Source organism: Oryza glaberrima, chromosome 1 (genome assembly GCF_000147395.1).
Source record: "Oryza glaberrima chromosome 1, OglaRS2, whole genome shotgun sequence".
Classification (NCBI taxonomy): Eukaryota; Viridiplantae; Streptophyta; class Magnoliopsida; order Poales; family Poaceae; genus Oryza; species Oryza glaberrima.
Window position 1 is genome coordinate 37,577,122 of NC_068326.1, and position 20,996 is coordinate 37,598,117.

At 42.0% G+C, this 20,996-nt stretch overlaps 3 protein-coding genes, 1 long non-coding RNA gene and 1 pseudogene across 5 annotated transcripts; 2 read left to right on the forward strand and 3 right to left on the reverse strand.

Annotated features, from left to right (window-relative positions):
- Positions 1 to 2,238: 2,238 nt before the first annotated feature.
- Positions 2,239 to 5,243, reverse strand: LOC127760743 (uncharacterized). Its single transcript, XR_008015129.1, has 3 exons — positions 4,942 to 5,243; positions 3,861 to 3,923; positions 2,239 to 2,325 (listed from the first exon to the last, which is right to left on the reverse strand). It is a non-coding gene; the product is annotated as an uncharacterized LOC127760743 (long non-coding RNA).
- A 2,332-nt stretch (positions 5,244 to 7,575) lies between these two features.
- On the forward strand, positions 7,576 to 12,862 carry LOC127752504 (uncharacterized). Of its 2 annotated transcripts, none has more exons than XM_052277909.1 (13): positions 7,576 to 7,971; positions 8,773 to 8,956; positions 9,034 to 9,102; positions 9,250 to 9,348; positions 9,894 to 9,973; positions 10,057 to 10,339; positions 10,452 to 10,850; positions 10,934 to 11,595; positions 11,932 to 12,016; positions 12,098 to 12,149; positions 12,231 to 12,280; positions 12,345 to 12,392; positions 12,485 to 12,862. In XM_052277909.1, exons 1-13 carry the CDS (start codon positions 7,700 to 7,702, stop codon positions 12,659 to 12,661), a joined length of 2,460 nt encoding a protein of 819 aa, XP_052133869.1. In that variant the 5' UTR covers positions 7,576 to 7,699; the 3' UTR covers positions 12,662 to 12,862. The 2 variants fall into 2 exon arrangements, with proteins under 2 accessions (XP_052133869.1, XP_052133873.1); XM_052277913.1 differs by having other exon boundaries at positions 10,057 to 10,300.
- A 1,051-nt stretch (positions 12,863 to 13,913) lies between these two features.
- On the forward strand, positions 13,914 to 14,619 carry LOC127760661 (defensin-like protein 8). The gene is made up of 2 exons (XM_052284950.1): positions 13,914 to 14,210; positions 14,310 to 14,619. The coding sequence occupies exons 1-2, from the start codon at positions 14,132 to 14,134 to the stop codon at positions 14,579 to 14,581; spliced, it is 351 nt and encodes a 116-aa protein (XP_052140910.1). The 5' UTR covers positions 13,914 to 14,131; the 3' UTR covers positions 14,582 to 14,619.
- A 1,231-nt stretch (positions 14,620 to 15,850) lies between these two features.
- On the reverse strand, positions 15,851 to 16,522 carry LOC127767861 (protein RALF-like 33). Its single transcript, XM_052293695.1, has one exon. It carries the CDS (start codon positions 16,456 to 16,458, stop codon positions 16,123 to 16,125), a length of 336 nt encoding a protein of 111 aa, XP_052149655.1. The 5' UTR covers positions 16,459 to 16,522; the 3' UTR covers positions 15,851 to 16,122.
- A 2,897-nt stretch (positions 16,523 to 19,419) lies between these two features.
- On the reverse strand, positions 19,420 to 20,628 carry LOC127766136 (uncharacterized; annotated as a pseudogene).
- Between the last annotated feature and the right edge of the window lie 368 nt (positions 20,629 to 20,996).

Here is a 20,996-nt window from a genome sequence, read left to right on the forward strand (position 1 = left end):
AGATTGATTCTAATACAAGAACGTAAAAGGAACAGGGACTAGCTAGCGTGTACCATCCAATGAAGTACAGTAATTACATAGCTGTAATGTAATAGATAAAAATTGCATTCGCTAAATGACAGCTCAATTTCCACTCTTCACACAATTTATGTGACAATTGCTTAGCAGATTTGTTGGTTGTGTTCTTTTGAGGGAGGTTGGGAAACCTGACTTCCCGGCATGCAACACGGAACAATAAATTAACATATGATTAATTAATTATTAATTTTTTAAAATATATTAATGTGATATTTTAAAGCAAGTTTTTTTTATAGAAAATTTAATAGAGAACTCATTAGTTTGGGTAGCGTGTGTGTGGAAAATAAGAGAGGGAGAGGGAAAGTTGAAAAGTATAGTATAGAACTCAGCCAGGATGCTAGGTTGTTTCATCAAACCTATATTACTAACTAAAGAACCAATTTGAAGAAAGAAACATCATAAGTTAGAGCAAATAACTGAGAACAAGGGACAAAGGAAAAGAAACTTAATTTTCATCTCTTAAATCTATTGGTGAAACTATTCAACTCTTGAAACTTGACAAGACTCATCCTTGCATTCATTTGATATGTTTTTGACCAATGTAATAGTGTATAAGTCACACTGTAAGACGGGACGACATATAATTGAGAGAAGAGCTAAAAGAGGAAATTAGTAAATTACACGTCCACGGCCACCCCCATAGTACGCAATCTCCCAGATCCACCTTTTATAACATGTGTTTGGGGGGGCTCTAAACACTCGGGTGGATGGTCACTCATTTCTTATAAATTAATATGTAGTATATCACTCAACAAGTATGCATGTTCAAATTTAATTTCTACAAGTCATAATAAAAACAACAAATTTATTATTTTTGTTACAACTTTTAGAAGTCAAAATTAAACTTGCATGTCTGTAGAGTGATATATTATATATTAATCTATCTTGTTAGAATTTTTAAATATTTTTATAACCATTTAGTTGACATGAAAGAAACAAGTGAACATCCACTTGGGAGATAAGAATCCATTTCTGACATGTGGGTCTATAGTATCTTGAATCTACTACTTATGTGCTATGTGGATCAAATATCTTAGTCAATATAATCAACATAACAATTTCTATGTGGTTTGGGAAACTAATTTTACATACATGTTTTGTTTAGAGAAGAAACTAATCAAGCCAACAAGTTGGAGATGAAAAACATATTTTATTTTTTCTCTGAGTAAAGGTTTTTAGATCAAGATAACTAATTTCGTATAACCACATGTTTTCTGATCGATCGTAGAAAAATACTTTAAACATATAGTAGTATACTATATAGGTTTTGCAAAGCCCAGCGCCCCACCTCTATTGAAAAACATCAAGTAGTAAAGTAGGTGTAGCTCGTGTAGTTTGTTTTCTTTTAAACCTGACAACCCAGATTCAAATCATGAACTAAACATCAAGTAATTTTTATCATCTTTTACACCACTAGTGAGCGTGCACGTGCAAGGGACGTTGATACATAGAATTAAAGAAAATACGGTTATTGTTGATCATTTACTTATACATTATTAAAGAATCATAGTAGGAACCAAGTAAAAATAACATTATTGTAAGCAATACATTGGTAATTCATGAAATAAACCTTAATTGTTATATATTCATATTATATATTTATTCTATATTAAACAGGGAACTTGCAGGTACACATCTTCACCCGCATCCACTCACCACTGGTTTGGGTTGGTCAGATTGTACATTTTTACCCAGCAAAGAATGATTGAGTTTCTTCATGAAAAGGATGTCTCACTGTGTCCTACCTGGGATGAACACACTTTCCATTGTAGATGATAATTTGAAAAATTGTATATTCTAGGCATAAAAATGCACACTTTGAGAGGAACTTTAGTGGAAGTGCGAGGTTTCAGGTCAACAAGCATTTTTAGGACCATCTAGGATATTGCCCCTTGGGGAACAAAAGTAACATACAGTAAGAGGATGTGCAAAGCAGAATTTACGGCTTTTATCAGCTGAAAACCAGCATAGCTAATAGTTGGCACTTAATTAATAAAGGTTGTTCTTTTTCTCACAGATTAGAAGACAAAAATAACGAATCTAGGAAAGCATTTCCCTCATTCTGATTTAAGCAGCAACTAAAGGCTACATCTTCACTCAGCGTGTGGTACTGAATAGAGCTCGGCTGAAAATACCAGTTGCCTCAATGTAATGATCAACACAGCGAGATATGCAACTGCTCTCGCTACCGCTCAAGCTTGAGCCTGGCTTTGTCACACACTTGGCAAAGCACTTGCTCCCAACAGTCTGTAACAAAAACATAAGAGATGATTATGATCATGCTATGTGTTGAACAAAGAAGCAATGCCATGAATTGACATGTTTTATGTAAAACACGTTTCTCCGTTTTCCACATGTAATCTGTATTGCACAAATGTAATATACCAACAGTGGTGATATCACTTGATGAGCGGGACTAATTAATTACCCACATGTCAAACTCAAACTTGATAGCAATGGTGCATCAACAGGAAGGTCAACTTTGCTGCTAACTTTGTGTACATAAATTGATACAGTTCAGCAATATATCTTGGTACTTAAAGTCTACAATTGAACTGTTAAATTTATACTTTTGGATCCCTAGTTTTCTTGAGTAATCCAAGAAGTCATCACCATATATCCGTATAGGGCAAGAAAAACAACAGAAATCAACAGATGAACAACCACATCCAATTGCATGATTCAATTGGAAACAATGCACACTAGTGTGATCAACTTGTATCAGTATGCAGAATACAATCAATGGATATAGTGAGCATGAAAGTCACATCATGTGCATATTGCTTCCAACTTAATCACGCAATTGGATGCACTTATGGAAGTCAAATTAGGCTTGTCTTGCAATATGCATGATGTAAAGGACCAAGTGAACCACATGTTTGACTTTTCAGACTTTATTGTCAGACAAAATAATTTTGACTGCTTGAGGGGTGGCGGTCGCACGAGAGGCGACGACGGCGGCGGGCTGACGCGTGATGGATTTTCTTTCTTTTTCACTGTGAATGATCACTATTTTCAGTTTTCTTTATTTATGGACCATTGGGCTAAGTCTATGACCAAATGGCGTGAATGAGATGTAGAGCACAATGCAGTTGCGATCCGCAGAATTATAAGGCATGATCATCAGCTGATCTAACCAAATTTCCATCAAGGGCAAACCTAGCTAAAGTTAACTTATAAACCTCACACCCACATGCTTTGCAAATCAATTCGGTATGCTATAGTGTATCCAAACATGTATTGTATATTTCCAAAGTACCCATAGAACAGTACCAATCAAGCCAAATGACAGTGAAAAAAACTAATACTAAAACTAATTTACATAGCAAGGCCTCTCAGTTTTCAATCACAGGAAATGAAGAACAAGTTGTACATGCCTGTCTTAGTATTGCAAACTCCCTAATCATCTAATTTCACTGAAAGGTAGTTGGCATTGAAGTGGTATATGGCATAAAAGGCCCACCAGGATCATCATAGGGTGGCCTCCTGATATACCTTGTTTGCATCCCAACAGTATAGCAAGGTTAGGTGTAGAACATATGAATCTCTTTCTATAGGTAAATCCCCCAACGTTATTCTTTTCAGCTGCTTCAAATAAAACAGCTATAGCAGGCCTGTACTATGTGCAATTTTCGTAGATGATTTAGCTGATTTTAGAGTTATCCAGACAGTAAAATTCATGTTATCTAGCAGCTTCTCTGTCAATGGTGCACATATCCATATTAAGATAAGTATTGCTAAAAACGAAAGATGGTCATTTCTTGTGAGGATGTATATTGTACCTGCTTGGAACCGGGCTATGCAACCTTGGGTCTGTTCATCAATGCAGAAGTGAAAATCTTGCCCTGTAGTCAATATAAAATTATATTTAGGATTTTAGGATAATTAGATTGCTCCATAGTATGGAAAGAAAACAAAGATCCCTATTGGAATTCAGAAGATGTACTCCTATATTTACAATAACCAAAAATTAATACAAACAGTAAATCTCAGATGCAGCTTGTTGTACAATACATAATATCATTAGGTTTCAATAATAAACCAGTATCAAAAAGCACATGGTTTCCAATTCGTTTCGAGCACAAGCAAATTAATTTCAGCCCACAACTCTCTAAGATCTTCAGAAAATTGAAGGGAATAAAATAGATAATCACTGTCTAACTGCTTGAATCCGAAACAATACATAATATCATTAGGTTTCAATAATAAATGCAATCGAAAAGCACATGGTTTCCAATTCATTTTGAGCACAAGCAAATTAATTTCTGCCCACCACTCTCTAAGATCTGATAAAATGTTTTGCTTAAAAAAAATCTGATAAAATGTGGGCTATGGATCCATCTTTACAGTTCAGGCCTACAAGGGAAATCAGATACTATTTGAGTTTGTCTCATGAGGAAATGTAAGCATAGATACAAATTAACATTCCTGATAACAAATCAAGACCAGTGTATATACTATGCTTAGATATGCAATCATCTTCAGTAGTATACCTTAATTTATTCTCGCTTTTGGTGTACTTCCATGTACAGTTACTTCAATTAATAGAATGATTAGGCAAATATACACCCCAAGTTGTAACTGCAGTATTAACACATGGTTTACTACATGGGTCCTAATTCCTAAACACCTAAGACCAGTACACCACATGAAAGTGTGCACCATGCATGCTCAGACTTTTCTTTCTTGAAGCAATTAATGTTCAGAGTTAGTTAAATTAGTACTAATCAGTATAAGAAACCAAATACTTTCTACATCAAACTGATTGTGTATTTTCCTACTACATTTTTTTTGCCGGAATGACCGAAGGAGGTCATTCAATGTAATTAAGATAGGAAGAAAATGTTACAAGAAAAGTTTTACATCGACAGCTGGTTGTCGAGGAAGGATGTGCACCAGAGCACACGCCCCGAACCATGTGCCCCTGCTGCAATTATTGAACCAAAATAATCACAATATGCAGCAGCTATCCATATGGTCTTGAATTCCAAAGTGGCCATATCTCTGAATTGACACTTGCCAGTTTCTTTTTGCATCACTTTTCTTTCCATGGATGGCTACAGAACTCTTAGTTCAGGGGTGTGACAAGATGCATCCACACTGAATCACTGAAGAACACACATACATCCCCCACACATCATCAGAGATCTCCATGGCTCAGGAAAATGCAGACTGTTCAGGGGTAAGAGGCCAATGTCAGTGCAGTGTGGCCCCAAGACAACACACACAGAGCACAACAATGCAGAAAGAGGCAGTGAAAAGAACAATCAATGGCAATGGCATGCAGTGCATGACTTCAGAAAATTGAAGGGAATAAAATAGATAAGCACTGTCTAACTGCTTGAATCCGAATTATATTATCAGCAAATGTTTCTAGATTAACAGAAAATGTCATGAAGCCTTGTATGTTTCTAAATTTTCAGAAAATGTACTTCAAAAAAATATTGTGAGAAAATGATAATGTGGCAGATCTTCAAGCATATGGTACTGCTTTTTTTTGGCTGATTTGGGTCATAACAGAAAAAGAAGGTGCTCAACTCTTCCATAATATGCCTATCTTTCTTAATATCTGAGTCATGCAAAGATCAATTATGATGCTCTGTTGATTGGGACTGACTGACAGGAGTACAGATTATAATTTCAGAAACCTGGCAACTGAACTAATATTGAATTCTGTAGATTTTGGTTTTTAGGAGTTAGGGATTTCAAGTTGATTGTTGCGAGCAGCAGTTTTTAATGGATAATTAAAACCTCTTTGAATTGAGACTATTTGAGATAAAATTTCAATTGAGAATTATTAATTGATGATGCTTTTATGATGTTATGAGTTGGAGTAATATCAGGTCAACATGACCCTGACCTGTTACTCTGACGGTAGAAAAAACATTTTCTTGAGGATGCAGGTATCTATCAGAGGTTTAGAATTGCTATTATACGCCATGGGATCATATCAAGAATGCTTACTTATAATTGCAGGAAAACCAAGAAAATAAGGGGAAAATAATTAATTCTGCATGTCTGATGCTTCACAAATTCGATCACCGTAGCCGACGCGGGGTGCGGCAAAGGGGAGGGGCCAAGCAGCAAGGTCTTCCCCGATGATCGGCTGTGTGTGGCGGGGCGACTGATGAACAGAGAGGAGGAGATATTAGGGATGGGGGAGAGATTAAAGGGGAAAGGGGTGGGGGAGGAGGGATCTGTACCTTTGGAGGGGTAGCACAGTTGGTGTGCTAGCGACGACGACCGAGCTCGTTTTAGGCGTAGGGGGTGGCGATTTCCCCGGCGATAGGGCACCGCGGTTGAGGAAGAGGGGAGGAGACGGTGTGGAGGCGCGGCGGCGGAAGGAGGAGGAGGAGGAGGCGCGGCGGCGAAAGGTGGAGGAGGAGGCGTGGGCGGTTTGGGTGGCGTTTTTTTTTAGTAAATTTCACAGAACTACATGTTTTATGGTTCAAGTTACAGAAAACCACAAACATTTTGACACTTGGCACTTAAGTACATATATTTTGGTAGTTTAGTTTCACAAAACCACACTATCGATGAATGGATTCACCCGTGAGATGACGTGGTCGTTCCATCTAGGATGAAGACGTGGCATCCTATTAATTTCGTGCGATGGCTGGTAATAGGATGACATGTCCTCGTCCTAGATGAAACAATCACGTCATCTCGCGGGTGAATCCATTCATTGATAGTATGGTTTTGTGAAACTACACTACCAAAATATATATACTTAAGTGCCAAGTGTCAAATTGTGTGTGGTTTTCTGCAACTTGGACTACAAAACATGTAGTTTTGTGAAATATACTCTTTTTTTTGGCGATTTGGCGAAGAGAATGATTTGGTTTTGCGCTAATCGCGGTGTTAATCCGGCACTAATCGCAATCGCAGTGTTATTAATCCCACTAAACAATTGGTGCTTTTTATATTAGAATAGATAGATATAGATGTTGTCGAAAATAGAAGATATACCGGTCCGAATGTGGTAGACTTCATCATTCTGTTATGATCATCTAAATTTTGTACTCCATCATGTTTGTAAGTAATTTTCATCTTCTTTTACACCATATGGTAAAAAATAACCGTGAATGAAACCGACTAATTTAACAAACTAATAGCATCCATCATTTAAAAAAAACATTCTAACATGTAAAATAGGGTACACATTCTATCTCTGTCCTAAAAAACAATCATGCCAATGAATCTGGATATAGTGTATGTCCAAATTTATCTCTAGGATTGGATTCTTTTTTAGACAAAGGGAGTACATTTCTAACAAAGGGTGTGTTTACTTCACGCAAAATTTGAAAGTTTGGTTGAAATTGAAACGATGTGATGGAAAAGTTAGAAATTTATGTGTGTAGGAAAATTTTGATGTAATGAAAAAGTTGAAAGTTTGAAGAAAAATTTTGGAAGTAAACTCGTGTTATTCCAGATTTAAATCCGAATTACACATCACATAACTTGAACCACAAGAGCAGCAATTGCAGTTATTACTGTGTCCAACGCCTTTGCTCCCTTCTTTCTTCTTCTTCCACCTCCGATCGATCGGCTCGTCTCTCCCCTTCCCCACCTCCATGCCACCGACACGCGCCTCAAGCTAGAACCCTAGCCCCGATCCGCGATGGCCGCGCCGCCCGTCTCGGGGGATGGGGCGGCGGCGGCGGCCCCCGTGGTGGCCCTGGGCGCCGCGGGGGCGGTGGGGGGGCCGAGGCCGTACGAGGTGGCCGTCGCGGCGGCGGAGCTCCGGCCCGTGGACTGCAACCTCGCGGCGCTGTGCGACCACGTGCAGGCGGAGGGGTTCGGGTCCGGGGCGTTCTCCGACGTCGTCGTCGAGGCCATGGGCGCCACCTACCGCCTCCATCGCCTCATCATCTCCCGCAGCGCCTACTTCAGGTGAGGGTTGTGAGATTGTCGAATTCGGAGGCCCCCCTGGCTCGCGTTCGCGTGCCCTTTGATTCGGTGGGGGGATCGGGGTTACTGCTTTCGTTATGAGTATCTTAGGATTTCATTTCCATGGAAAAGTGAAATGTATGTTTCAGTGTCATTTGGGGGTCGTTTCTATTCCTTTGAGGTGGGATTTTAGCTGTTTTCATGTGATCCCCTATTTGAAATGCTTGGTAGAAGAATCTGAGCAAAAATGTGTGTTGGGCGACCTAATTTTGAGTTTTGCTGTTAATTAGAGCAAGTTCGCGTAGCTTGAGAAGTGAAAACGTAATTATTGATTTCACACTCAGTACATAAACTAAAATGTAGATTTCCCACTTTAGTGAAACTTGTTAGGTTCATGATTCATTCTTATTCTCCTTGATGGATTTTGCCGCCCCCCCCCCCCCCCCCCCAAAAAAATAATAATAATAATAATAATCGGGGACTAAGCAGGTTTCCTTCTTTCTTCTGTATGATGAGATTTGGCTAGATGTTATCTTGTTGTATACTTATTTTCCTTGTATAATATGCAGTTGAGCTTATGGAATAGTTTCCATGAAACACATTACTTATTCGATAACATAATCTACATAGAAATCCAATGAATAATGTTGAATAGTTAAAATTCCTCTCAGTGTCTTCATCTCATATATGTGCTTCGTTGTTCATCCTACATAGCAGTGAACCTCCTTCTGCAGTCAAACCCCATATCTCCGTACTATAATCTTTGGTACAAGTGACATAAAAAGTGCTAAAAATGACTGGCAGGAATATGCTACATGGTCCTTGGAGGGAGGCTGGAGCTCCCACAGTGGTGTTGCATATAGATGATCCAAACATTGACTCAGAAGCAATTGCAATCGCGTTAGCATATCTTTACGGGCAACCCCCAAAGCTTAATGATAACAATGCGTTCCGAGTACTTGCAGCTGCATCATTTTTGGATCTTCAGGTCTACTTCATTCGAAAGCTTTCTCTTCTGCCTCACTTCTTTGCTGTTGTTGTGAACTTACAGATGGTCAATTGCAGGATTTATGTACAATATGTACCGACTTTATTATTTCTGAGCTTTGGACATCAAACTTTTTGCAATATCAGGTTAGTCCGTTACTGCTGTGTGTCTTATCTTCACAACTACTCGATTATTTTCTCTGTAACTTTTTTTATTAATGAAGTAATATAAGTTTATATCCTTGATAAGCATTCATCTTTATTTTGTATTATTTTCTTTATTATTCTTTACAGCTGTTTGCGGAGAGTCAAGACTATGGTAGTCATGGGGAACGTGTCAGAAATGCCTGCTGGGGTTATCTTTGCCAAAGTGCCACATTGGAACTACGAGAGGTAATGAACATTCACAGTGAGTTTGTTGGCTAAAATGAGTAGATTCTCAAATATATTTTTATTTTAGGAATATCCATGTAACTGCCTTTTTTTCATTATGGCCTTCACCAGTAATTATATAGTAGGTTTATTGTGATTTCCATCTAAATTTTGGTATAGTACTAATAGGCTGGTTTTATGTTAGATATTCTCACCATGAGATATCCTAATTAAAATTTTTGTGACTTAAACTTGCAATCCATACATAAGTGCATCACATGATTTGTTTTGGTATTAAAATTTTTAACACAAAGACATGTTCTACTGAACAGGGTGGTAGTTGAAATGCAAATGTGTGTGTGTGTGTGTGTGTGACGGGAGGGGGGGGGGGTATAAGAACTGCTTAGAAAGCTTTTCTAAGATTATCAGTTTCTTGCTCTGTTGCAACATGAATGATGACACATGGCTTTTCGGATAATTTTGATATGTACTGCAATGTTTATTAATATTTCTATTTTTTTTGTTTGTAATATTGATTTTCAACTTTTATTTATTTTTATTGTTAGGTGCTCCCAAAACTTTCTTCACAAACTTTGCATGCGCTCCTTACATCTGACGAATTATGGGTACCTAATGAGGAGAAACGGTATGTTATCCATAAACTTGTCTGCTGAATGATATTGGAATTTAGAACACAGTTATGACAACAACTTATTTTGCCACTTGAAGGTTTGAACTAGCATTATATGCGTTGCTTGCAAAGGTCACTCTGCCTGATGTAGAAGTTAGTGGAAATGAAAATTTGAACCTTACGTCAAGCTCTGCGAATTCTGATCATTCCATGAGGAAGGGAAAGAGTCCAATGAATGAAGCTGGTGAGGAGCAGCTTATGGGGTCTGAATTGCAGAACTTAAAATTACATGACAACACAGAGACTATAAGTGCCCATAACACTAGTGATATTCCAGATATGGTAATCCCGCAGGATAGCACAGCATACTCCATTGAGCAAGTAATAACATGCTCAAATTTCTGCTTCTGTTCAATATGTTGTGTTTTCCTTCTATTGTCAAATAATGAAATAAATTACTTCACTAAATTTGTATATTTGCTCTGAAATTTAGAATGCTGAGGCTTCCAGGAGGAAGGTAAATGATTTTTCCACAGGAGGACCATCTGGGGAAAGCACTTCTTATCAATTTAACGAGGATATCTGGCTTTCTAGTGACCAAACAAGGAACTACCTCTCAAGAACCTCTTCCAGTAATGGGTTAGTTCCAACTGAGTGGGGAAAGCCCAACGCACCACTTTGGGGTGGTAGGGTTGTTGGTCGGCGGCAAGTTAGATGTGTTAGGGGAAGTTCTTCTCTTTCTGCTGATGAATACAATGCTTTTATGAATATATTTGAAAGGGGTTCTCTTCTCTACTGTAATATGTCATTTGATGCATTGTTAAGTGTTCGAAAGCAACTTGAAGAGTTTGGGTTTCCTTGCAAAGCTGTAAATGATGGTCTTTGGCTACAGGTTATCAATCTACTCCCTGACTTTAGTATTTTTTCTGTTCCTACTAAGACCCTCTCTTACACTTTGGTTGTTTGTTAATGCAGGTGCTTCTGTGTCACAGAGTACAAGCAATAGTTGCTGATACTTGCACAAATTGTTGCCTTACTGGTAATTCATGTGCTTGTAAACAAGCACATGTGAGTTCACATCATCACTACAGGCAAGAGCATGATCGGAGCAGTGCTTCCGGTACTGTAGGTAATATCTACCTCACAGATGCCCATGGTGAAGGAAATGCTGTTTTTGGGCCTGTCCGTGTCAATGTCAGAGGAGCAGTTGATGGACTTGCTGGTATTGGGAGAGGAAATTCTAATGTTCCTGGTGCAGCTTGGGCTCCCACACGTTATGTCTTCTCTCGTGTTCCTTATGGACTTGGTTCAAGAAATGGTCAACAACCATTCGCAAATGATGAATCAGAACCTAGAGTCGACTACAATGGTGATATTTCAGGAGATGGTCTGACTGCATTGGTTAATCTTAGCCAAGAAAGCAGTGCTTCTCATCATCAGACAGAAAGTATATTTGAGACAGGCATTCAAGTTAGATATTCTGGTGCTGCTTCTGTTTCAACCCCAGGTGGTTCCTCTCTCCAGATGCAAGAGTCAAAAGAGCATGAACTTGGATCCAACTTGGAAACTACAGAGAACACAACTATCTCGTTGGACATGAAAACACCACTTAGTCACTTCCCACCTTTCCGCTTTGGGTAAGATTTCATGCTTATTCTGCTTCTGCTAGCATCTCTTTGGACAGAGTCCCAGTCATCCAGATTAAACCTGACCAGTTCTGTGTGGTGTTTATTTCAATGTGAAATCATGTGTTCCAACTTCGAAATTGTTTGATTTATTTTTTTTAACATACAGTCCATCTGGGTTCTTGTTAGTTGTTGCTACTTTTTACAAACGGAAGGGAAAAAGAAAACCAAAACAGTCTGAATGTGCAGTTTACCTCTTTTTCTCTGCATACCTTATGAACCTGATACTGGATGTGCATTTTTACCTTCCTGTTTTGACTAAGCATTGAACACTTCTACTGAATACAGAGTTGAGTTTGAAGATGTGCACAGGCTCGCAGATAGTCAGGTGAAGCATTCGACTGAAGTATTTTATGCAGGCTCTCTTTGGAAGGTTAGCAACTTACTGTCATGTATTCATCTACGCTTCTTAAGGCCTAAAGCTAGTTAGGTAATGGACGAGAGCATTTTGCAGGTAAGTGTCCAGGCATTCAACGACGAGGATCCTCATGGACGTCGCACCCTTGGTAAATAGTATACCTGTTCTGAATTCCTGTTGCCTTTCACCTTTGTTGGTTGCTCAAAATCATTTAACGATTATAATGCAGGACTCTTTCTGCACCGACGCAAGGCTGAGCCTTTAGACCCATTGAGGAAGGTGAGTGATTTGATGAATTCATATCTTATAGTGCGAAATTGGGAACTGATCAACTCTTTATCAGGCCAACATGTATGTAGACCACCGGGAAAAGGTCACTGCTCGGTATCAGGTATAGTCTGCTCCATTTCGCTTCACATAATGTTGGATTGTTGATGATACTGTATATTGTTTAATTTGCCATTTTTCTTCTGTTGCTCATAGCTTATCTGTCCATCGAAGAGAGAGGTCATGATTTTCGGAAGCCTAAAGCAGGCTGGCACACTCCTACCCAAAGCTCCAAAAGGGTGGGGTTGGCGCACTGCCATATTGTTCGACGAACTTGGCGATCTTCTCCAGGGTGGATCCCTGAGAATTGCTGCAGTAGTCCAGCTTGTCTAAGCCAAATTGCCCTTGTATATCTAGAAACAATAGTAGTGTTAGCTTATTGCAAATGGAAAAAAGAAGGCACTAAATGGCACTTGCAAAGTATGGTAATGTCACTGTAATGCAATGGTTCTATTGTATTTATTCCCAAACGTGACGCCGTCATGCTTGTGTGTGTAATAGGAACTAATATATAGCCAAGTCATGCATTCGATATCATAGGACCCTAGGTGGGTTCTTGTGGTTAGTTTTTTTTTAATTATTTTTTTACGCTCCCGCTACATTATATGTGTTGTAGCAACGCATACATGTTGAAAACAAATATATTGCTGGTAATTTTCATTATAAATAGACATAAATGCAGAGTTATTTAAATGTTAAAAATCCAAGAAATATATGACTTTGCTTTAATAAAAGCCATATATCTCCAAGAAGTCAACTCCAAGATAATCACATCCATATTTTTTTAGGTGTGGGTATGTGGTTGGAAAATACAGTAACATGTTTTTGTTTTAAAAGAGGGTAGTAGGGGTGGCAATGAATTTGCTATCCCACCTACTATCATTGTTAATTTGCAAATTATCCCTTAAACTTATTGATATTAAAAAAAAATCTAAATGGCTATCTACATACTACCTCCGTTTTTTAATAGATGACATTGTTGACTTATTCTTACATGTTTGACCATTCATCTTATTCAAAAAATTTACGTAATTATAATTTATTTTGTTATGAGTTGTTTTACCACTCATAGTACTTTAAGTGTGATTTATATCTTATACATTTGCATAAAATTTTTGAATAAGACCAATGGTTAAACATGTAAGAAAAAGTCAACGGCGTCATCTATTAAAGGAGTATAAAATCAAATTAAGGTTAAAATTCCCTATAGAGTATAGAAAAAAAGATAGGTAACACATTTCATGGTAAGTATATTTTTATTTATTTTAACTAATATTATAATATATTTTCTTTAATCCGTAGCAAAACACGGGCATAGAACTAGTATCTCCAAGAATTTAACTCCAAGATAGGCACATCCATGTTTTTTTAGGGTGTGGGTATTAGTTGGAAAATACAATAAATGGGTTTTAGAGTGTACAGATATGGTGTTGAAAGTATCCAATAAATGTTTTGCTATACATTGGAGTTCTTAAAGGCTATACACCCTACGAGAATCCACATCAAGGTATGCACAATTGCACATCCATCTTTTGTATTAAATGTGCAAAAAAGATTTGTATTAAAGATGCACATCCATCTTTTGTATTAAACATGCACATCCATTTTACATATTAAATTTGCACATACATCTTCTGTATTAATGCCAAGTAATCACATTAACTACATGCAAGTTTCAGGATGCATATATCATCCCCCTGTTCATGCAATCCCTTCTCAATTCTCATCAAGTTCTTCCATTCAGTTCCCTCAACCCAAAAAAAAAAAAGAAGTTCTTCCATTCAGATTACTTGATCCCCAGCCATGTCGACGGCCGGGAGGAAGATGACCACCATGCTTGCCATTGCCTTACTCATGGCCATCCTCTTCGCCTCACTCTCCGGTAATTCAGAATTTGCAGCGATTTGAAATGGTTAATCAGTTGAATAATAATCCTCTTGCATTGCATTTGTATTTTACCTCGTTGATCGATTTTTACCAGGCACAGAAGCTATCATCTGCAAAGCAAGGAGCAAGATGTACCGCGGGAAGTGCAGGGGCAACAGAAACTGCGCCATGATCTGCGTCCACGAGGAGTACACCGGCGGCTACTGCTCCAAGGGCGTCTTCTCCAAGTGCATGTGCACCAAGCGGTGCGGCGGCGGCGGCGGTGGCGGCGGAGGAGGAGGAGGCGGCGGCGGCGGCGGCGGCGATGAGCCGCCGTTGCGTGAGGCCCGTGTCCACCGCTCGTCGCCGCCGTTGGAGCCCAAGTGATTGTTTGGTTTGAGATAGAGACAAGGAAAAAAGAAAAGGCATTTTACTCATTTTCGTTGTGTAAAGATGGAAGGCGCTGGGTTATGAACTCAATCGAATAAAATGCCTTCATTTTTTTTTATGGAAAATGGACTGTTTAATCTCCCGTTGTTCTTGATAAGAATCTTTTCGCTTGGCTACAAATTTATTTATAGGAAATTCTGGAGTGTGAATTGACTGAAATTAATTCGTGCAACCAAACCAAACAAACAAATTTGTATCTATCTACCTATCTATATCTATCTATATATCTATCTTTATCTACTATCTATCTATATATATCTAGATAAATAGCTAGATAGTTCGAAAATAAATCATCACATTTTCTCTAGAGGTTAATTATCATATTAACCGGAGCAACAAATAAAATTTATATTGTGAAATTACGGTGGAACTAAATTATAACGATGTAGATTGATAAATATAGCATAGAGCGAAAGACTTGTATATTAAATTCAATAGTATATACTCCGTACTGTATACACGATATAATTGAATATATAAAATATGAGCTAAAATTTATATATCAAATCTAATTCAATTTGTCTATGAAAAATTATGCGGGTAGTTTACCAAATAATAAAAATTATAAGCCTCACAGTCGTGGCAGTAGAGTGTAACTTGAGAAGAGACAGCCTACGGCCCACAGCCCAAATACAGTAAGTAGAAGGGGCCCATTTCAACTGCTGTTCACAAGGGCCCAACACATATTCTCGTCACTCGCTTTTTGGGCAGCTTCAGCTTCAGGCCATGTGTAACACTAAGGGCTTGTTTGGTTCTCTGCCCTACCAATTTATTGGTAGTGCCAAAGTCTAGGCAAACTTTGGCACTACCAAAATATTGGTAGGGTAAAATTATTTAGCTACCATTTGGATCGCTACTAATATAAAGTCAAATTCTTATAGTATAGTGAAGAAACTTCTAGAAAATGACCAAATAGTATAAGGGCACTACCAAAATATTTGGCTTCAATCCAAAATAACACAATTACTATTTAATTTGCTAATAAATTGGTAGGGTTTGTTTTTGGTATCAAACCAAAACGGCCCTAAATTAACCAGATTCAGGACCACCACGCATCTGCCCATCCATCATCAAACAGTTCGTCAGAATCTTCAGGAGTAAATCCCAAAAACTTTTTACCGCATCATATCTACCCTTTTTACAAGATCGGAGAATGTACTACCTGACCATTTCAAGCAGTGGATCGAGAGAGGATATGCATGCATGGATCGTTGTAGCTAGCTAGCTATGAGCATTTGCACAAAATGGATCAGGATTACCAATGCCAATTACAGGAGAAAAAGAATTCAGTATGGATCAAGAAAACTTGCTCCGATTTCAGCTCAACCTAACAAATTATCTCAACTCTCAGATAGTACATGTATAAACGAAGAAGAGGATAAGAAGAAGAAGAAAATGTTTGCAAGAAACTGAACAATCACTGATGCCGCCGCCGCCAATGGCGCCATGAGCCGGCCGCCGGCGACGAGGTGGCTAAGCTAGCCTCTGCACTGGGTGATGGCGGAGCAGCCGCGGGTGTAGGGGTTGGCCTGGCCGCCGGGACGGCAGTTGTAGTAGGACGCGCCGCGGTACGAGCACGGCACGGCGTTGCGCCGCATCGCGTCGTAGCTGATGTACCCGCCGCCCTGCAGCCTCCTCCTCGCCGCCGCCGACACCGCCACCGCCTCCTCGCCGCCGCCGCCGGCCACGCACTCCTCCCCCGGCTCGCCCACGCAGTACGGCGCCACCTCCACGGCCTGCGCGGTGGCGGCCGCGACGACGAGGAGGAGGAGCACGGCGGCGGCGGCGAGCGCCGCGCGGCGCGGCGGCGGCATCGTCTCGCGGTGGTATGTTGTACTATCGCCTTCTTCGCTTCTGCTACCGCTTTGCGAGTTGTGTGTCGTGTGAGGTGGGTTGGTTTGGTTAAGATCTCGAGATGGTTTGATTAAAATTTAAGAAAATGTCAAGGCAAGATTCGTTTTAAAAAAATTCTGTGGAGTGAGGCGGTGGAGACTGGGGTAGTAACTGTAGTGTTTGAAATTTGGGGAGAGATTACAAACGTGGAACATCACTTGGGAGTAAATAATTCCTTTTCATCGTTTCTATTTCAGCCTAAACTAATTTCAAATTTTAGTGGTTATCAGTAAAACTTTCAGCTTGAATTTTTTTTTTAAAAAAAACACAACACAAAATATGCTAATATTTACGCGCGCACAACCGGAACGCACAGTTTTAACTTGAAAAAGCATATGTAGAAAGGTTGTAAGATAAGAATTTCTATATGTTGTTTTTTACTTCGATTTTTCAAGATTCCATTAGCCCATTTTTCTATAGGAAAAACATCAGGATACGGTAATGTTCATTGTATTCCTGACACGAGGCACCTAATGTCGCTCTAATTTTCTTCATAAGATGATGACCACGAGATCCATACACTGTTAGCTGTCCAATTGGAACATGCCAAATCTAACCCAAAAGAAAAACTTTGTCACAAGTACCTCATTACAGTATTGACTTTGCTGGCCTAATACCTCGATAAAAGAAGCCATAGAGCCTAATGATGAGGCACACTTACAGAGTATCAGTTGACTTGCTAGCTGAAATAGTCGTGCTTAATTAGCTAGCGAGATTAACTCCATTCCTGTCTTGCTAGAGGCAAATTCAGACATTGGCCATTAGGAATATACCGCTATATATAGCTAGTTGCATGAGTTAGTTTGTTAATTTAATCCAATTGCTGGATGCAGCTAGCTACTTAGCTAGCTAGCGATGGTTTTCTGAACTTTTGATCAGAATTAACATGCCAAAGCCTGCTCCGTGGCCATAACAAATCCGCATGTTAATCTTTTGTGTCGGCGTTTTGCGTCGTTGCAGCAGCACATGGATTAGCCTCCGGATCACGTGAGAATCGACCGTATTAATCTTACCTGCATCTTAAGTAGTACTGTACTCGTGTCAGTTGTGTGTGTGCCGCATTGCCGCATCCAGACGAAGAACAAGTTGGGTCGCTAGCTAGTCTTGTTCGCATCTGAACATCTGATCCGATCAGAGAGCTAGCTACATGCTGCAACTGAGACTGCAGCAACAGTAGTGGCCACGATATGTAAATTGGCATTATTATTCAAGTGGCGGTATGGACATGCATGCCTGCTCTGTTTGGTCCTATATGCAAATTACAATCCTGTTTGCTTAGGGGTGTGTCTAGTTCACACCAAAATTAAAACTTTGGTCGAAATTGGAACGACGCGACAGAAAAGTTGTAAGTTTATATATGTAGGAAAGTTTTGATGTGATGAAAAATTTGAAAGTTTGAAGAAAAATTTTGGAACTAAACTCGGCCTAGAAGTTAATTTTTTGCCGTATCAAAATTTTGGTAGTTTTAAAACATTGGCAAATAGTGCCAAATTTGATGTTATAGAATTTGTATTAGTGTGAACAAAAAGTAGTAAAACGGATCGCACATACATGTGATACTATTAAAGTTGCCAAAAAAACGATTAGGCAAAAATGGCTTCAATCCAAAAATGCCTGGCAATGCAATAAGTGCAGTGACCTCAAGTTTGCTTTGAAATTGTATGACTTGAGCTCTTGAAGTGACCAGTATACTATATTACTATATATACTCAGTATATCTTAGAGACAGAAGTGCCAAAAATTGTGAGCGGAGGCACGCTGAGATTGGCAGATCTGTGCACATGATATACTGGACCATCCAAACAGCGAAAATTTGAAAACAGAGTAAAATTTTCGAAAACAAATCAACCTGACTGGATCACGGTGAGTCTGTGACGAACTTTTAACTTTTGTGTACGTGCTCCGAAATAAAGAAACGCAGTAGAATTAATTTAGGGATTTAGTTAAGGCATCGCCCTCAAAGGATGCCTGCAAAGAAGCCCATCCTGTTTAGCCGCTCAATATCTGAAATGAATAAGTTCACAAAGAAATTTGGCCTGCAAATCCTGACTCCAATTCCGGCCCATCACGCAAGTAGCTAGGGGATGGCCCGATGGGATTCACGTTGCAGCCCAGACGCACCCGTCCCAGCCCAACACTCCACTCAAGGAAAAAGTACACCCAAGGTTCCTCAACTTGTCATCGAATTACAAAATCGTCCTCCAACTGCAAACATCCCTCAAATTACAAAACCGTTCACACCTCGGTTTTATCTGATGTGGCAGCTGAGTCAACGTGGGGCCCACCTGTCAGACTGTCCACGTTAGCACCTTCTTTCTTACCCCTCTTCTCTCCCTTCCTCCTCTCTCTCACTTCTGTGTGCAGGCTAGCAGCTGGCCGAAGGGTGGGGAGAAGACCGCAGAGGCAATGCGGGAGAGGAGGAGGGCGTCGGTGGCCAGCGGCGGGCGGCGACGCGGCAGCAGGCCACCGCGCCGGGTGGGGAGGAGGCCTGCTGCCGGTAAGCTCCGAGCTCACGCAATCTCTTCAAGCTTTCGTTCGAATTGATCGTGTCCAGCGGCGCCGCGCCGTGGCGTGGTGTGCAGCTGGGCGTGGTCACCGCGGCGAACGAGCTGGAGGACGCGGCTGCGGCGGATGTGGTGGGACGCCGGCGTCGACGGCGTCATGGCGGACGTGTGGTGGGGCATCGTCGAGGGCACCGGGCCGGCGCGGTACGAGTGGCGCGCGTACAGGGAGCCATCCCGCTGCCGCGCTGAGTCCGCGACGTCGGCGACGATGACCCCGACGTGTGCTACACGAGCCCCGGTGGCTCGACGAACCAGGAGTACCTCACCATCGGCGTTGACGACCGGCTTCTGTTCCATGGCAGAACTCCCATCCAGGTACACTGATTTCATAATTTGTGACATACTGACATTGAGATTGCAAATTTACATATCACAACCATGATCAAAATTAGGATAATCTAATCGACTAGATCGATTGTTTATCTGTGACACTAGTTGTATGCCGATTTCATGAAGAGCTTCAGAGAGAACATGGCCGATTTCTTGGACTCTGGCGGTCTGGCCTGATTGTGGACATAGAGATTGGGCTTGGCCCCTGCAGGTGAGCTGAGATACCCATCCTACCCGGAGAGCCAAGGCTGGGAATTCCCCGGCATCGGACAAATACCTCGAGGACGACTTGAGAGCGGCAGCGACAGAACCGGGCACCCGGAGTGGGAGCTGCTACCGCCGCCAGAGAGTACAACGACACGACGGAGGACACGTTTTTCTTCACCGCGTACAGGGAGCAAGATGGCGACGCGGCGGCCGCACCAAGTCCGCCGCCCTTCTCCCCGGTGGGCGCCAGCAGAAGAGGAGGGAGCAGCGCGCGGCGGCGTCGGCGGGAGAGGAGGGAGTGGCGCCACCACTTTCACCAGCGCCCACAGCGACAGCTTGCCGGCGTCGCTCGCCGCGGCGACGACGACGACCGTGGATGCCACGGCGGCCGCCAAGCGGAGAAGGAGGAGGAGACCACGGCGGTCGGCCGCGCCAGTTGCCGCCGAGTGGAATCCGCACGCGGGCGGGAGCTCGAAGCCGCCCCCCGCCGCGGAGGAGGAGGAGGAGGAGGAGACCATGACGGTCGGCCGGGCCGATTGCCGCCGAGTGGCCGCCGCACGCGGGCGGGAGCTCAGAGCCTCCCCCCACCGCTAACGACGCGTCCGACGACTCGCCCTCCACCTTCTGCTCCTGCGGCGCGGGGGCCTTCACGGACGCCATGGCGGAGGCGGCGGCATCGTGGTCGGGGAAGCGTGGGTGCCGCGACTGGGGGTGGAGGCAACGACGAAGCCGAACTAGGCCGTGGGGCGCCGCCGGCCTCGACGGGGTTCTCACGGCGGCTGCATCGCTCCTCCTGCCTCGTCCCCTTCAGCCGCCGCCGCTGACACTACCTTGCTCCCCCCGCGGCCGCCAAGCAACGCTGTGCCACGGCGGCGGCAACGAGGATGCTGACGGCGGCGTTGCCTTCGCCGGCGCGACGCCGGCTGCCGGACCTCCTCCTCCGCCCTCCCCCCGGCGGCCTCCTCCCAACAGCGCCGCCCGTCGCCGGCTAAGAAAAGTGAGAGAGAGAAAGGGAGAAGAGGGGAAATAAGAGGGATCAGATGAGGTGGCACCCTGACATGTGGGGCCCACGTGGGTCCCACGCTGACTCAGCCGCCACGTATCCCGTATATCTGGTTTTGTGGTTCGAGGATGATTTTGTATCTCGCTGACAAGTTGAGGGACCTTCGGTGTACTTTTTCCCTCCACGCAATCGCGACCCGGCCCATTCGGAACGGACCTGGGAATCCCATTCCGGCCCAACACGGACGCGGATGGGATTCACGTTCCAGCCCACGCGCGTCTCGGTCCAATTGGCCATCCCGGCAATCCCGCTGAGGCCCAACTCAGCTTGGGCTTTTGCGGTTTCCTCGCGAGGC

Excerpts from the sequence above, each read along its gene's own strand:
- LOC127752504 (XM_052277909.1), top strand. The coding sequence starts at position 7,700 with ATGGCCGCGCCGCCCGTCTCGGGGGATGGGGCGGCGGCGGCGGCCCCC. Across the intron at positions 11,596-11,931 it reads TTCCCACCTTTCCGCTTTGG|AGTTGAGTTTGAAGATGTGC; the intron begins GTAAGATTTCAT and ends TACTGAATACAG. Across the intron at positions 12,017-12,097 it reads ATGCAGGCTCTCTTTGGAAG|GTAAGTGTCCAGGCATTCAA; the intron begins GTTAGCAACTTA and ends AGCATTTTGCAG.
- LOC127760661 (XM_052284950.1), top strand. The coding sequence starts at position 14,132 with ATGTCGACGGCCGGGAGGAAGATGACCACCATGCTTGCCATTGCCTTA. Across the intron at positions 14,211-14,309 it reads CCTCTTCGCCTCACTCTCCG|GCACAGAAGCTATCATCTGC; the intron begins GTAATTCAGAAT and ends GATTTTTACCAG.
- LOC127767861 (XM_052293695.1), bottom strand. The coding sequence starts at position 16,458 with ATGCCGCCGCCGCGCCGCGCGGCGCTCGCCGCCGCCGCCGTGCTCCTC.